We start from the raw sequence: 16,792 nt of genomic DNA, 5'->3' as shown, positions 1-16,792 counted from the left end.
AGAAAAAATTTCAAAAATTTACAATATGATTAAAAGATGCAAAACTTCATTGGAAAATAGAGTTACTAAACAAAAACCATCTGTTTATACTGTTTTTAAAATTATCATTAGTCAACTGATTTTCCCTTATCTAGAAATGACATTTGAGGGTTTGTGAACAGTAGTGAAACCTGTTTCATCACAATTATATATTCTGTCTGGAGTGAATTCATATCTCTTCATAACATTTTCCAGATTCTTGAAAAACTTTCCGACATTTGTTTTATTGAAGCTTGTACTTTGGGCCAAACTTGTTGCTTCAGGTGTTTTTATAGACAAATTCTTATTCCTGGTCATAAAGCCTTGCAACCAATCTCAACTGGCTTGATTATTAATCAATCAGGTTTTAGGAATTGTATTTGATTGTACAAGTTTTGCATATTGAAAAGCCAATTTCCTCACTTGCAGTGTATTTAAACTGTGATTCATTGATGGTGCTTGCATTAAATACAATGTTAATTATGCCTCCTGCTCTGTAGTAAAAACTTTCCTGTTACCCACATGCAGTGAATACACTACATTGTCTTTTTTATATTTTGAAACGAGTCTAGTCAAATGCGATTTTCAGTTCCGTGGGCACTGGCTGTAGCCCTGATTGATGCTTCTTTTTTGACAACTTCAATTATTGCCCCTTGAATCACTTCTGGCGTCACACGTTCTTTCTGTTTCTTTTTCTTATACTTTCGAGGCATTTTTTCTATTAAAAAAAATGGGCATTAGAACATGCCAAAAAAATGTCAATATAGGTTGAAAGGGACATGTCCCATTCATTCTCTATTTTACTGTTCCTTTCAACCCCCAGGCCACAAACAACCAAAACTACAACTTTACTTTTTGACAGTGAAATATAATTTAAAACTGATTAAATAAACATATTCTAGAGGTTTCAAAGTAATTATCCCGATTTAGGTACATTATCCAATGACTATGTTTGAGATTTTACCCCTAAATGTAAGAAATGAAGAAAACTAACTTTTGTATGCGTTTTTTGTTCATCCGGGCATTCCAAACACTGGTGCTATGTATTGGACCTTACAAACGTGTGAAAACTACAGACTACTAGTGTCATCTATCTATGAAATAGCGAAGCTCCATAAGTAATTTAGCAGCAAGTTATAGAGGCTGTCCCTTTCATCCCTTGTCCTTTTCATCCCCACCCTCCCTTACTGTTATTTTGGTGTTCTCAAAGATGGGTTGAAGGAACCCAAAAGCACAAAAGCAGTTTTTACAAATACCATAGTTCTTTGATTAAACTCTGGGGATTTATATTTAAAATCTACATATCCCTGAATTTATTTGAACTCCTGGGGTTTATTACCTTGCAACAAGAGAGAAGTGGGTAAAAATTTTAAAAGTATTTTAATTACTTGTTCATTTTCAGAACAATCAAAATTTTTTATTTAGTGTATTTATAGGTTACAGCTGCAACATTTGAAATAATTGTTAAACGGGTTAACTGTGAAAACAGTGTCTTTTAATTCAGTTTTTACATTGCCATTCATGTTTCTTTCAATATTGTTGAAATCTGGATCATGACTACTATCATCTGGTTTGAATTCATCAACTCCAGTTTGAGTTTTTGTAAGAACCCTTCAGCTGATATGTTTATGACTTATGAATTTGATTGTGACTTTTCCATCTTCAGTATTTGATGATATAATTTTATTTCTGAAAATGTTTTCCCATGAACCTTGAAATAGGAGGTGCTGCCAAACTGTAAATAATTTGAAGAGAGAGAATTTTAGTTAAATATTTTACCTGTTACTCTAAACTACATTACATTATTCAGTGCAGTATTTCAACATGGTTTCCCATGCTTTTCTATTCAGGATTTGTTTGAAACAAAATTTATTACTTTATTTCTGCACGATTTACATCGGAGTAAAAAATACCTCGTCCCGTAACCCACAGAAAAGAAGGTATCTGTTTCTACCCCTTTATTGCATTAAATGCACTTTAAGTGCAAGTAGTTCCTCTTCTCCTCCCTTTTCCTCTTCTTAAAAGGTTTCCGGATGAGCGTTGTGTACTAGTCTCAACAGTCGTATTGGGTAACTCTGGATTAACTGATGAATGATGTCTATCTGATAATTGCTGCGTGTCTGAAGATTGCTGTATGTCTTGAGATTGCTGCATATTATGCTTGACTGGATCTGGTGTGTTGACCACAAAGATAGTATTATGCACTCTACTGAGTATGAGGGATGTGTGTGGCTGCCTGTTTCTGAAGAATGCTGATGTCAATGTTGGATTCTAATTGATCTATGTATTTCTTTATGATTTTTGCTACTATTCCTGTTGCTCCTATTACTATTGGGATGACAGTTGTCTGTGTATTCCATAGAAGGCTAACTTCAGATTTCAAAAGATGATATTTACTTAATTTTTCAATTTCTTTAGCACCAATGTTGTAATCTGATGGTACAGTTATATCTATTAAGAATGTTTTATTGCGATTTTTATCAACATAAATTAAATCCGGTCTATTGTGAGATACAGTGACATCAGTTTGCACAGGCATTTCCCATAAGATCTTGGCCGTACAATTTTCTTTAACTTGTGGCTGGATTAATGTTTCCTTCCACCATTGGTTAGGAACTTCTATTTTATGTTTTCGGGCCAGGCACCAGTAGACGTACTGGACAAGGTTATTATGACGTTTTACATAACAAGTCCCCGCCAATTTTTCGCATCCTGATATAATGTGCTGCGTGGTCTCGTCTTTGGTCGTACAAAGGCGACATTTTCCATTCAGTGGCTCCTTTAATATGTCACGTTGATATTGTCGTGTCATTACAGCTTGGTCCTGAATAGCAAATATTAATGATTCAACTCTTGGGGCTATTTGTTGCTTTTTAATCCATTCAAATGCAAGCTCTCTGTCTATATTGCCCTGATCCAATATCCTTTTTGGAAATTGACCATGTAATTGTTTGCTTCTCCATACATCATTATGCTGTTTTATTATTGATTTTTTAATTTCTTCATCTGTATGTGTATTTCCTCGTGGTAGATGTAATTCACCTTCTATCTCTTGGGCTTCTTTTATTATTGAGTATTTATCCCTGCCTATATCATGCTTTACTATTACTTTAATCAGATGATCACTTTCCTCTTTTAGGTATTGGTTGTATTTAACTATTTGTGCTTTATACATGTACTCTATATTTAATAGTCCTCTTCCTCCCTGATTTACTGGCAAATACAACCTTTCTACTTCTGCTTTTTGCTGATGTGCTTTTTTTACTGCTAGTAGCTTTCGTGTTTTAACATCTATTTTCTTTAGGTCACTATTTTTATAGTTGATTATACCGAATGAGTAAAGTAAGACCGGGATAGCATACATATTTATACCCTTTATTAGATAACGTGAGTTAAGGTGTGTGTTTAAAAGTTTTTTAATTCTTCTAAAATATTCTTTTGTTATCTGTTCCCTAATAATACTATGCTCTATTTTTCCTGATTCATGCACTCCTAAATATTTGTATCTGTCACCTATTGCAAGTTGGTCGAAAGTTTCTCCATTCAGTAGTATATGTCCTTCTCCTACTGCACTGCTTCTGCGTCCTGCAGTTATATGTATTACTTTGCATTTATTCAGTCCAAACGCCATCCCTATATCACTTGTAAAAATCTTGACGCTTTCCAATAATGCTTTTAGGTTATTTCTACTATTTGCATAAACCTTAAGGTCATCCATATATAAAAGATGATTAACCCAGATACTATCTTTCAGTTTATAGCCTTTCCTTTCATACTTATTTAGTATGAATGAAAGCGGGTTTATAGCCAAGCAGAACAACAGTGGAGAGAGAGAATCACCCTGGAATATCCCTCGTCTTATGTAGATCGGTTGAGTAGTGATTGAATCTTGGGAGCCACGTGCAGTCATGATCACTCTCCATGTAGGCATAGTCATTTGGAGGAATCTTTTAACAACAGATGGGCATTTATAGATATCAAGAATTTTAAGGAGCCATTCGTGCGATACACTATCGTAGGATTTTTGGTAGTCTATCCACGCCATACTCAGATTTCTTTGAGATTGGTGTACATCCTCCAATATTGCTTTATTGACCATTAAGTGATCTTTACAACCCCTGGCTCTATGGCAACATCCTCTTTGTTCCTCTGCTATTATGCCATTTTCATGGCAGTGGCCATAAAGTACATTAGCTAGTATGGCGGTAAGTAATTTGTACATACTTGGCAGGCACGCTATAGGTCTCCAGTTTTCTGGATCTTCGGAGTTTTCATTTTTGGGTATTAGTATGACTTTACCTGTAGTGAACCAATCTTCTAACATCTGTTTTCCTGAGATTATATTTGTAAATAATACGGCAAAGTATTTGTGAACACTAGTCAAATACTTAATGTAGTAATTTTGAATTTTGTCTATTCCCGGTGATTTCCAGTTCATTAATTTTCGTACAGCAAATTTTACTTGATCTTCTGTAATCTCTTCTACTTCTACTTCATTAATTTCACTTGAAGCTTTTTCTATTTCTTTAACCCATTTAGCCTCCGTATTGTATTGTTTAGGATTAGATAGCACTGATGTCCAAAATTCTTCTACATTTTCTTTACTTGGTATTTTGATATTTTTAGTAGCGTTGCTTCCCAAGCGTCTGTACAATTTATTATTATTATTATTCTGGAATTAGATTTTTTAAAATTTAAACTTTATATTATAAAACAGAAATTATAAAATTATTATAAGACATTTTTTTTAAAACTTTATAGTTTTGATTTATTATTAAAACAATAAAATGTTAAAATTTATTTTAAAATAATAATGCATTATTTTCTATTATAACCTTATTTTTAATTACAGGTATTTTTACAATATTGACGGGAAAGTTAGTGTTTGATGTTACTGTAATTACAGTACGTAATCCATCCTCTCTTAGGAATTTCAAGGCATATTTCTCAGCACTAGGTAATAATGAATCTCTAAATGTTTGTAGAAAAATTTTTAATTATAAATTTGAATTTGTTCTATAATTTTTAGTTCAGTTTTTAAAAAGTGAATAAATAATTGTTAAATTGCAAAGAGTGATGTTATTAGATGTAGGGCTCTTCTTTAAAACTTTCTAGATATTATTAATAGTTTTTCAGTTTTTACTGCATAATATAGCAAACATTTAGTTAAATAAATGTTACGAGAATTAAAGTTTAATAAATAACACTTTGATCAAACAACAAAACTTAAAATCCAACAATTACAAATTATTTAATAACATGTAATTAATATTTTTGGTTTTATCAAAAGACCTTCTTCAGGTGTTCATTACCACTTATAAAAGTACCTATATCAATATTCAAGTTCATCAATATTTTGAATATATATTCTTTCCAAGCATTCTCTGAACATTAATATTTAAAAGTTTGTAATGTTCCAATTGTATAAATCCAGACTACACAGCGGAGTGTATCAGAAAAAAATTATGATTATACAATCTCAAACATTGTGCATTTTTATGTAAAAATTTAGAATTGTGATTTAAAATCCATTTTACACATGGATCATTAATTTAGAATGTTTTTAAACACAGCATGTGAATGGATGCACTGAGGAAACTGGACATTCAAAATTTACATTGTTCGATTAGGTTCAAAAGTTTTTTGTATTCATATTTGTTTTAGAAGATCCAGCTTGTTTTCCTGAGGGAAGAACCCTGAAGGGGTTAAGAAAACATTTAATTTCTAATTGTGAATTGTATTACGCAGCGGTTAAAGGTTCACGTAACTTACTTATTTCGTTCCAATTGTATTTTAAAATATATCATTCTATTTTCTGTTGTTTTTATAAGTTTGAGCATTTGAAGAATCTTTCAATAAGACTGAAAATGTCACTGTTATTAAAATAATTTGTGATTTCTTCATTTTAAGCTTTTCTTGTTTGATAAATAAATATCCAGTTATAATTTATTGGTAACAAGTTACTACACTTAATAATGACTTCTTTAGACTGTGTCTCTGTGTTACTACACTTAACTATAACTTTACAATATTTATTAATTACTGCAAAAACTGGAGGTAATACAATAATTAACTCAAAATATACCTTAATCTAAGAAGAAAAAAAAATTTAATAACTGAACTAACATTTTTGATCTTATTTAAAGATTATCATCAGGTTCTTAAGATAGAACACAACTTTAAAAAAAAATGATTGAACAGTTTGAATTGTTCAGTTTGTTGTTTTTTATTAATTTCATTTTACATTTAGGGCCATTTCAATTAACAAACCAGTTTTTTAACATTAAAAACCCATACTCAGCAGAAAGAATAATTCATCACTAAACGCCTTTGCTGATGAGAACCATTTATTTGTTATACACTAAATGTTAGTATGTAAGCAAATAATTGCTTCTCATCAACCAAAGGTATTAAGTGATAAATTATTAAAAAGTTCCTCGACTGAAGAATTTTTTACTCTTAATTATGGAATAAATAAATCAATTTGACTGTTAGATTTTGTAGCCAAAATCAATCTCTGATATTACTTCTTCATTTTTATATAATAATTATCATTTGTTTTATAATTATAATGTAATTTTTAATTATTATTTAGATTGTCATTACGAAATTGATGAAGAATCTGGCAGCATGGTTTCACCCATGTATAAAGATATAAATCGTACAAATATTGTTATTTGTACTTGGAAATTTAAAAAATTCAAGCATGTCGAGTTAAAACGTTTAGTAATTTTTGATGAATTTGTTCTAAAAAACAGTAGTTTGGTAGTGAAAGGTAGTGAAGCACAAGATGGTATATACACAGGTAAGAACAAGTTTTAATCATAGTAAATGTTAATCTAAAATTTTGTGCTTTATTCTAAGGTTGTTTTACATAAAATATTTATAAATTTATTTAACTTTTTCTCAATTATACATAGTATTTTAATAAATGTTGAAAAGATAATGGAAAAGTAATTATAAAAATATTAATTATTTGAACTTCAGTTAAAAAATTTTTATCCCAGGAAAAGTGAATTTTATTTTTCAATGATTTTCTTTTCTTAACAGAAATTATATAAATTTTAATAATATGCAATAAAAAATGGTTTAAAAATAGAAAAAAAATTAATTCATATGGTATATATTTATAGAAATTTAACACAGTTTTTGTTTATTTTTATATTTTTTTCCATAAATAAATATATACACTTTACATCAGTAATCATAAACAAAACATGATACTGTGATGATGAATTTAGAAAGCAGCAGAAAATATAGATTAAAATATTAAGTTTAATATTGAAGAAGATAGTGGAAATAAATTAAATTTTTGGATATCACAATCCTAAATGAACCAAATAGCATGACATATATAATTTGAAAAACATATAATATTAAAAAAAAAAAGATTTCTGCTCAAACTGCCTATGAAAACTAGAAAGCATATGTTATGGATTTAAGGAAAATTTTTAATAGAAGTACATACAAACAAGATATAATGTAAGGAGTAACAAAAGTGAATAAAAAGTATTTATTAAATAATTACCCAAGCCTAATATTGAAGAAATGGTACAATCACTTCCTCCTGTGAAGTTATGAATGAGCATATAGTTAGCTGACGAGGGCAAATACACTGAACAAGGACCCACACAAGTGGATGATGGGAAACAATTTTTATTTATGCATTAAAGGTATAGAGTCTGATGGATTCCAACTCTAAAACAGTATAACAGGTGGCACCCAAAAAGATCCAAAATGTTGGCAGGACAATTACACAAAGTCACAAAGTATACAAAAGAGCTGAGCTTGGGTAATACAACAAGAGTTTCCTTATAACTAATCCTTAAAATCTAATTTATGCTAAGGGGAAAAAGAGATCAAAGGTTATAGGCCAGAGATAGCAACGTGGCTGATAGAAAAGAATAGAATGCCCAGGATGTATGAACCTTATTTAGATTTTGTGAGGGGCTACGTGGAACTTCCTTAGACTCACTTTGAGCTTCTGTCTTCTTTTTCTGTATATCCAAGATTCACTATGCTGTCATTCCAATAAGTTCATAAACTTTTATTACTCCAGTTTAGTTTAAACTCATCTCTTGGATACTTGACAACAGTAAGCACTATCATCTTTGTCCTTACTCCATGAAGGTGTTAGACTAGATGCTGCTTGTTGGAGATTAGTAAAAACTAGTTAGACTCATGTAACTGGTTATATAATAAAGAAACAAAGAATACACAAAGATTACACTGTCTTGACTCGCGGGAGGTCAGCGCTGGAAAGGGGAGTATGAAACGAGGTCACTGTTCCTGAGGGGTCAGCAGCACCACCAACCTTTTATTATGTAACAGAAGGTAACAGAAGAATGTTTACAAAACAACGTTGTACATAACAACGCTACACAATTCGTTGTACATAACGACGTCATATAACATTTGACAATAATTTTGATTGTTGATTCCAACAGAAGACTGACCAAAAAGTGTCCTACACTCCTCACAAGCGCCTTCAGGTAACATTGCCTTCATTGTCCTTGTGATTCTATGAAGTGGCTCTCACCACCCAGGGAAATTGATTAAGGTTAGAAGGTTCTAGAAGTATGAAAGAACAAAGAAGAAAGGAGAAATGCTAAAAAGTGCAAACTAAACTAAAATTAAATAACAATGGAGTACAACCACGCTCCTTCACAAGTATGATGTAAAAAATATTAAACAGGAAATAGCCTACATAAAATTACCTTATATGAAAAATATTTTTGAAATAATGCTTAAATAAAATGTGGAAATGTAATTTATATATATATAGCCTCTACATTATGCAATAAAGTAAAAAATATATTTCACAATAAGTTTGGTAAAAAATTAAAAAAAAAAAACAGATAATGCAGGTACAGTGGAACCTCGCTTAATGAGCACCTCACACAATGAGTATTTTGCATAACGAGCAAAACAAATTGTAAAAATTTGCCTCGCTTAACGAGCGACGAGGAGAGGGGAAGTCCCGAATTGTGCACATGCGGCATGCTCCGTCGGTCTGTGTTTAGCACTCATTCCGCTAGCATCTTAGTGTCACTCGTGATCACATATTTTTCCAAACTTGTGTTCACACATATTACTTATAAACATCAACAACCATAGCCCGTTACATAATAAACATGCCAGACAATATGCCAAATTCTTGGATCATTAAATTTAATGACCGATTCCAAATTAAATTTTAGAAATGTCTGAATTAAAAATTAACTATTTATAATTATTAAATTTAATACAAGATGGAAACATAACTGCCTACCTCTAGTCAAATTAATTAATTTCTAATATTTAATTATAGCCTTTACATAACCCAAGAATTTGGCATATTGTTTGGAGTGTTTATCAAACATATTAGCTGTGATTTTTTTTTCTTGTTTCTGCAACTCAAATTCTCATTCCAGGATGGTTCATTCTGTACTAGAAGAAAAGATGATGATGATTCACGGTCCTTAACAGTGTATATTGTACAACTTTTTTTTGAATAAATGTTATACATAAAACATTCAAGCATTTTTTCGGCATGGAACGCATTATCGTATTTTACATTAATTTCTATGGGAAAAATTGTTTTGCTTAACGAGTGTTTTGCATTATGAGTAAGGCTCTGGAACGAATTATGCTCGTTAAGCAAGGTTCCACTGTATTGTTCACAGTTATAGATAGTACTTGCCGACCCTGTATCATTGCATAGAAGGGACAGGCAGAACCCTAGGTAAAAGACTAAAACAACATGATGTGTCTATGTCTTACATATAAACAATCACCATGGTACCATCATACAAAGCAGACAGGTTGCACAATAGAAAAAAACCAGGTTAAAATGTTATACTATGAAAATGACATTAACAAAAGGAAATTTAAAGAACACAGCAATCAAGAAAAGTTTATGTAAAGGAAATCTGTTAAACACATATGAAGGAATACAAATTACAAGAGGTAGTATGACATCATCTCTTGATTGTAGATAGGTCAGGGAGCAGTAAGTCTGTTGGTCACCAGGTGGGTGCACTTTAACACTATATGAAGTTTACTTTTAAAGAGTAATTGTCTATTACAATAGCATAAAACATCTATAATCTAATATACTGATACCAGTCCTTATCATTTGCTTAATTAATGTATTGCTGTGAAATATATTCCATGCTATTAGTATTGATTGCTTTTTGTTCTTTCAATTCCATGTTATGTTTGTGTTCTTTTGTATCATATTTAAGGAGACATTATGTTTTTCATTGATTCAATACAAAGTAAGATATTACTATTACACGTATCTTCGTTACTAACTTATTTCTTTTTTATAGGTAAGCAATTTGCTTTTTTTGGTTGGTTGTTTTATTTTTATTTATTGGTATTTTGTACTTTATTGACAGATGCTCCCAAACTTTAACTAATTATTACATTTGATTTTTAAACCTTAATTTATATCTAAATTGTTATTTATATAATTTATTATTGTATAATTTTGCTTGGATCTTATGTTTAATGTATCCAAGTGTTTTGTTTTTTGGGAGATGGTTTGGCTCCCCGCATCAAGGAGTGTATCCAGTATGCATAATAATAAATAAAATAAAATAAATAAATATTACTATTACATTCAGTTTTATTGTTATTTTTATTTTTAGTTAACTTTGTACTTATGCCTAACTCTTAATCTTAGTTACTGATGAGTGGCCATAAAATGTAAGTTAACCCAAAATGCATGTAGTTATGTACAACATAAATCAACCAAAATAAACATAATTAAATTGTGAGTTTTGGATCTGCTGGTAACATTCCTATACACCTGCAGACACAGGATTATGGAATTTTTAAGAATTTAATTAGAAGTAATTATGTTTGGTTATCAAGAGGAGGTGGTTATTCAACAGGATAAAGATATATGAGAAGATATATAACCATACACTATATTTTGGGTGTTCAGTTCATTTAACCACATTTGTTATCTATCTAATAAATAAACACACAGACAAATATTGCACCTACCTTTAGCATGTTTTCAGCAATTCTTTATAATAATAATCAAACGTTTTCGATCTCTTTCAGTGGCCAATGTCGGGCTTTTGACGAGTTTTTAGCCAAACTTTTTAGAACACTTTTTAAAAAGAAAGAAAAATTCGTTCTAGAACAAACTTGTATTTAAATTAATTAAGCATCTGTTTTTTTTTTTTGATTATGTCATTTTTTTTCATTTGATCATTGAACGTAATGTCCAAACATGACTACTTTTACACCTCATTGCAAATTATCGTAGAAAAATTATACGTTATGACTCCAACATAATAAATATTGTGGAACTTATAAATGTTGTCATATGTACATTCTTAAAACCTATCTCCCTGTATTGGATCGTCTACAAGTGCTTTCCATGCATTGGAAATTATTTCAGCACCCTTTCTGTTTATACATCTTCCCTGTTGTGAGCATTTATATATTTCCCATGCCTCCAGTGTTCTCTCAACCTATCTGAGTTTAGTATATTTTTAATCAATCTGATCTCTTCCCATAGTAACGACGCTCCCATCCTCCTAATAAACAAACCTCCCTACTAAATTTCATAGATTTTCAACAAAAATCACAGAAGTTATTAAGCTTCAAACAAGGTCAACAAAATCATGCCCCCCCCCGCACATACACAAATTAGCCCAGAATGTTTTTGCATTTCTTTACATTTCGAGGTGTCCTAAGTCCAAAAATGTAAAAATCTTAGGGGGATCATTTTTTGACTGATCACTACACTTTCCCCCTGTTATATATAACAGCTGGGAAAGTAAAAATGTGAATAAAATTTTTTAGTTGCCTCGCTGTCTTACTATTAAAGTTAATCTGTCCATATTTTGCCTTCAATTATTATGATAACCCTAATTTAAAGGAACAAAAATTTTTCAATCTACTAGGAATTTTCTATGATATTTATGAATTTTATGAACTAGATATTTTGATAATTAAATAAGAAATGAGAAAAGTGTTTGAAGAGTTATTTTAGATCAAATATCTGACAAACATAGCATTGTAAATATTAAAGTGAATTTTTACTTTCCTGGCTGTTATATATAACAGAGGAAAAGTATGGCAATCTGTCAAAAAATGATCCCTTGAGATTTTTTGTTTTTGGACTTAGGACACCTTGAAACATCAAGAAATGCAAAAAGTTAAGGAATAATTCATGTATGTATGGATGTTAATGTGTGTAGGGGGCATGATTTTGTTCATCCTGTTTGAAGCTTAATAACTCCTATGATTTTTGTTGAGAATTTCTGAAATTTAGCAGGGAGGTTTGTTTATTAGGGGGATCGATGCTATTAAATTTTGGTGGTTAAAGATCAAGGGGTGTGGAGATAATGGGGGTTGTGTGTATTTCCAGTACGGTTGGACTTAATGACAACTTGTTAGCATTTACAATTTTTTATAAAACTTATCCTTAACCTCAAAATTAATCTTATTGCATTTTATAATTGTACCTATTATAAAAATAATTAAAATATTTTAATTATCAATGTGTTACAGGAAATAAAAGTCCTCCAAATATTGTTGCAATTGGAAACACAATATTTGAATTACATTTGAATACTTCAGTAAGTGGAGAAAAGTTTGCTTTCACATTCTCAGTTAAAGGTAATATTTTATTTATTTTTATATATATATAAATATAAATATTTATATTTAAATATTTGAATAATTTGTTATGGAGTGAATGAAGATGAATAATTATTGTCAAGAACAAAACAATATTTATTAAATAAATTGGAATAAAAAAATAAGCAGGCATTTAAAACAAAAGAGTTTCATGAAAAGAAATAGAAAAAAAAATTTGAAGTTCATTTGGTAGAAAGTTTTTAGAACAAATAGTTTCATGTGAGTAGTCTTCTCTGAAATTTTTTTTATTTTTTTCAAGTTATGCCATGGCTATAGTGAAAGTCCATTTTACTTCTTTTCCCTCAAGTGGTTTTCACTGTAGACAATGGAATATCATAAACTGTACTTGAGACACATCACATGAATGACCTCTGAAGAGTGATGGCAACCAGTGGGACGAAGTCTTCAACTTATAAGTGTGTGACAATTGCTGTTGTAGTAATTCATTACTAAACATCTTTGCCTGCTAAGAAACATTTATTTGCTTATACACTGATGTTTTCAGCCTAATACTCAGGTCATCTTCAGGTAATTGATTTTTGGAACATGTTACAAAATTTTCCAAAACAGAATATTTTGTTACTCATCCAAATAAGTGTAAATCAGTGATTTAAGATCTAGGTATAACATTTTTTCTGCTACAGATAGCATACCGTGACTGAAAACTGCTCTGGTAAATAAATACAAACTTTACTGAGAGTCTGACCTTGAGTTTTATTTGTTGTCTTGGCAAATGCCAGGATGATGAAAGATTGAAATAGTTTAATTTTAGAAGGAAAAGTGTCATTGCTTGGAGTTACTGGTATTTGAGAAAGTGTGTGAATGGTTCCATGGTGGTCACCCATCATGATCTTGATGTTAATTGTATTGTAAAGCTATACACTAACCAAAGCCGAATATAATCGGGCGAGAAATGGCTATAATACTAATAATTTAGTAGACAATTTGGCATTAGAGGTAGACGTTAGGCACCATCTCTTAATAAATTTAATAATTACAATTAATTAAATAATTTACTGCCATGTTTCTGTGAACTGAGAAATTTTCTATTCAATAACATCGAGAATCCATCGAAACATCATAAGGACATATTAGAATTGGCTCATTTAATTTCTCATACGTCATTCTTTGGCTTTGAAGGAAAGACATACTTAAAGAGTAATTAACACATTTGTGTTGCAGCGTTATTAACAGTTATTTGTAATGTTTCACATATAAACGCAAGTACTTTCAACAACTTACGGTTGTCATCTTCAGGCAATATCGAATACTGTGAATTTCGAACAACTTAGTTCTTTTTTAACGGACTATTTAAATTATGTAAAACACGTGCATGGAATTCAATAAACATATTAAAATGCAATAAATATTATGGATGTAAAAACAAGCTGATGTAATATGCTACTCTAATATAAAGTAAAGATGGAGGTGCCGTATTTGTGGTGTACCTAACAGAGATGAATTTATAACCTAGATTGTTTAAATAATGTTACCTATAATTGCGAAATTTCTAATGTTGGAACATTGCACGGTGTTAAGGTGGCTATGTATAGACTCTCCCATATGAATACCTCTCTTCTATCGTTGCAAGGTTTTAGCATTTTTGTGTGCCCCAAAGTGGAAGATAATCTTGATTTAGTACTTTTTTAGCTAATTCTGTTGTTGGTTTATTATTTCTGATATCTTCTTGGTGTTCAAGAATGCGGGTGTGTAGCATTCTTGTGGTTGCTCCTATGTAAGTAATTTCCTCCCCAGATAATGTGTACTTTAGTAAAATTTCGTAAACTCCCGATTTCTCATTTAATGTGAGAAAATCTCTATCGTTGCACAACATACGTCTTAAGGTTGGTTGAGGGACTATGGGCAATAGCAAACCCTGTTTTCTAAATATGCGTGCTATTTTTAGGGATAAATGGCCGAAATACGGTATCGGAGGCTGTACTAGAGTGAGTTGTTCTTTGTTGCAGAGGAAGGATTTTGGAAATAATTTATTCTTGACCCGGTTAAGGAGATAAAGAAATCTGGAGTTAGAATACCCAGCATTATGTACCGCCTTGTTGATAAGCTGTAATTCTTTATCTATTAATATTTGGGTGGATGGTAAGAGGAGCGCTCTCCGAATGAGAGAAGTAATGGCAGAATTTACAAAATTTGTAGGTTGGAAGGCAGCTGCAGGGATAATATATGGTAAGTTGTTATTTTTATGGTACACTGAAAAATTGAGGTCAGGAGATCTATAAATTTCAAGATCTAGAAAAGAGATTTTGGCATTTTGTTTGTGAATTTCGCGAATGTAGTACACAAAGAAACTGGAATAATTTTTTTACAACAGGATCTTTTATTCGCGTATATAGATACAGGAAGGATTGTGGGATGCCAGCTATAATATCTCTATCCCCGACACAGGTATATATTAGTACGGAACCCGACAAAAAAATTAACAACATAAGCTTCAGGTCTCGTGACGACTATTCCGATACATAAATAACTATCTTACAAAGGGTGATTACAAATATATATAGACCTTACTTCTAAACTTATAATTAATTATAACTAATGCAGAATGATAGAAGAATCTTAGGACAATAAAATAATGGATAGGAGAAGAAAAAAAAGAAATGGGTACCCAACTATTTCGGCGCTAATACGATGAGGTGCATATAACGGTACATATAACGGCGTATATGATGGATCTCTTCTTAATGACGAAAAAACAGTCAATATATTCACTAAACATAAAGTCCTCTTTGTCTTCACCCACGTGGTCTCAAAGACGCATACGGGAGCTCTCCTTTTCTCGTCTTTCCTCCTTCAGCTCTTGCTCAAAAATGACTCCTTCGTCTTAGTTCTACCCCTGAGGGCTGCGTACAGTCCGATTGTCCATAATGGGGTCGCCTATTGTTAAGCCGTTAAGCACCAGTCGGGGAAGGGTTCCAGGAAGTAAAGATAATAGTAATAGGAAAGAGAAGGAAAAATATATTCTAAGATAAAATAAAATATAACTATCATTACACAAATGGCATCTAGCCACATGTTCCTCTTCCACAGTGAACCTGATGGTGGGATATATAGACGTTAACATTTGAATGAACTTGTCTAATTCTTCTGCAGAACCATCTCATGCAAGTAATATGTCATCTACATATCGTAGATACAAGATAGGATAGTGGATTGTTAAAGGAGCATGGAAAATGTGAAATTCTATGTTTCTCATGATAATCTCTGCTAAAATGGGTGACAGGGGGAACCCATTGGCACACCTTGGGTTTGTTTGTATATATTACCATTGAACTGAAAGTAATTGTTTTCCGTGACGAGTAAGAGAGCCTCTCGTAAATGTAACACATGTGATGTTGGATAACCAGAGTTCAGTAATATGGCATTTATAAGCATGATGGCTTCAAAGTGTGGAACTGATGGATATAGGGAAACTACATCTATTTTATACCAGCGGTAGGAAAAACTAGGATAACTATTCAATTCAGAGATTATGAAGTTTTTGGCATTCAGAGCGGCTGTAGTTACCAATTCGGAGGGTGGGATTAAAGAAGTAACGTGTTTTGCTAGTGCAGCCTCAAGGAAATATGTTGGGTGGGAGCGTTTGTTAACTAGGGTCTTAACGGCCATTCAGGTTTGTGTGTTTTTGCTTTGAAGAATAATCTTGGGCACGCAACATTAGATGGTGGATTGAGAGGTCCTGCTAATGTAGCTGTAATTCCTGGGAGTGCTATAACCTTCGTGTTTTCCTTAATATTGATGTTGTCGGATCCTCATTCAGTATAATTGACTTGGATTGTTCTAGAAATTCATTGGCTTTTGATAAGAAATCCTGGTGTTTGCATAGAACAAATCTTTTATCCTTATCAGCAACTAACAGATTTAGATGGATACTTCCGAGAAATAATTTTACTGATCGAACTGAATGTATATTTGATTTGTTCACTTTCGAATGTCGTTGTGATGCGATGCTTGATATTACGGAGAGTTCCAATTTTTGTTGTAAAGCTGGACAGCGAGTGTTCTTTATGGCTGCCATGGTGGGAGGAATTAGTTGCGAATAATCCAACTTTGGAACGGGTATGTGTTTTGGTCCACGTGAAATTATTCGGTGAATATTATCTGGCACCTT

The 16,792-nt window shown here is 31.6% G+C and overlaps 1 protein-coding gene across 1 annotated transcript in view; it reads left to right on the top strand.

The window, feature by feature from the left end:
- LOC136987591 (cubilin-like) overlaps positions 1 to 16,792 on the top strand; it is a 133,128-nt gene that overhangs the window by 32,048 nt on the left and 84,288 nt on the right. The window contains exons 4-6 of the mRNA XM_067285352.1: positions 4,871 to 4,975; positions 6,614 to 6,823; positions 12,535 to 12,642. Coding sequence (XP_067141453.1) covers positions 4,871 to 4,975; positions 6,614 to 6,823; positions 12,535 to 12,642 — 423 coding nt within the window. The remainder of the gene's footprint in view (positions 1 to 4,870; positions 4,976 to 6,613; positions 6,824 to 12,534; positions 12,643 to 16,792) is intronic.

The sequence above is a fragment of the Centruroides vittatus genome, unplaced genomic scaffold (genome assembly GCF_030686945.1).
Source record: "Centruroides vittatus isolate TY-2023 unplaced genomic scaffold, ASM3068694v2 scaffold_2520, whole genome shotgun sequence".
NCBI classification, from domain to species: domain Eukaryota; kingdom Metazoa; phylum Arthropoda; class Arachnida; order Scorpiones; family Buthidae; genus Centruroides; species Centruroides vittatus.
This window is presented reverse-complemented; position numbering and strand designations above follow the sequence as displayed.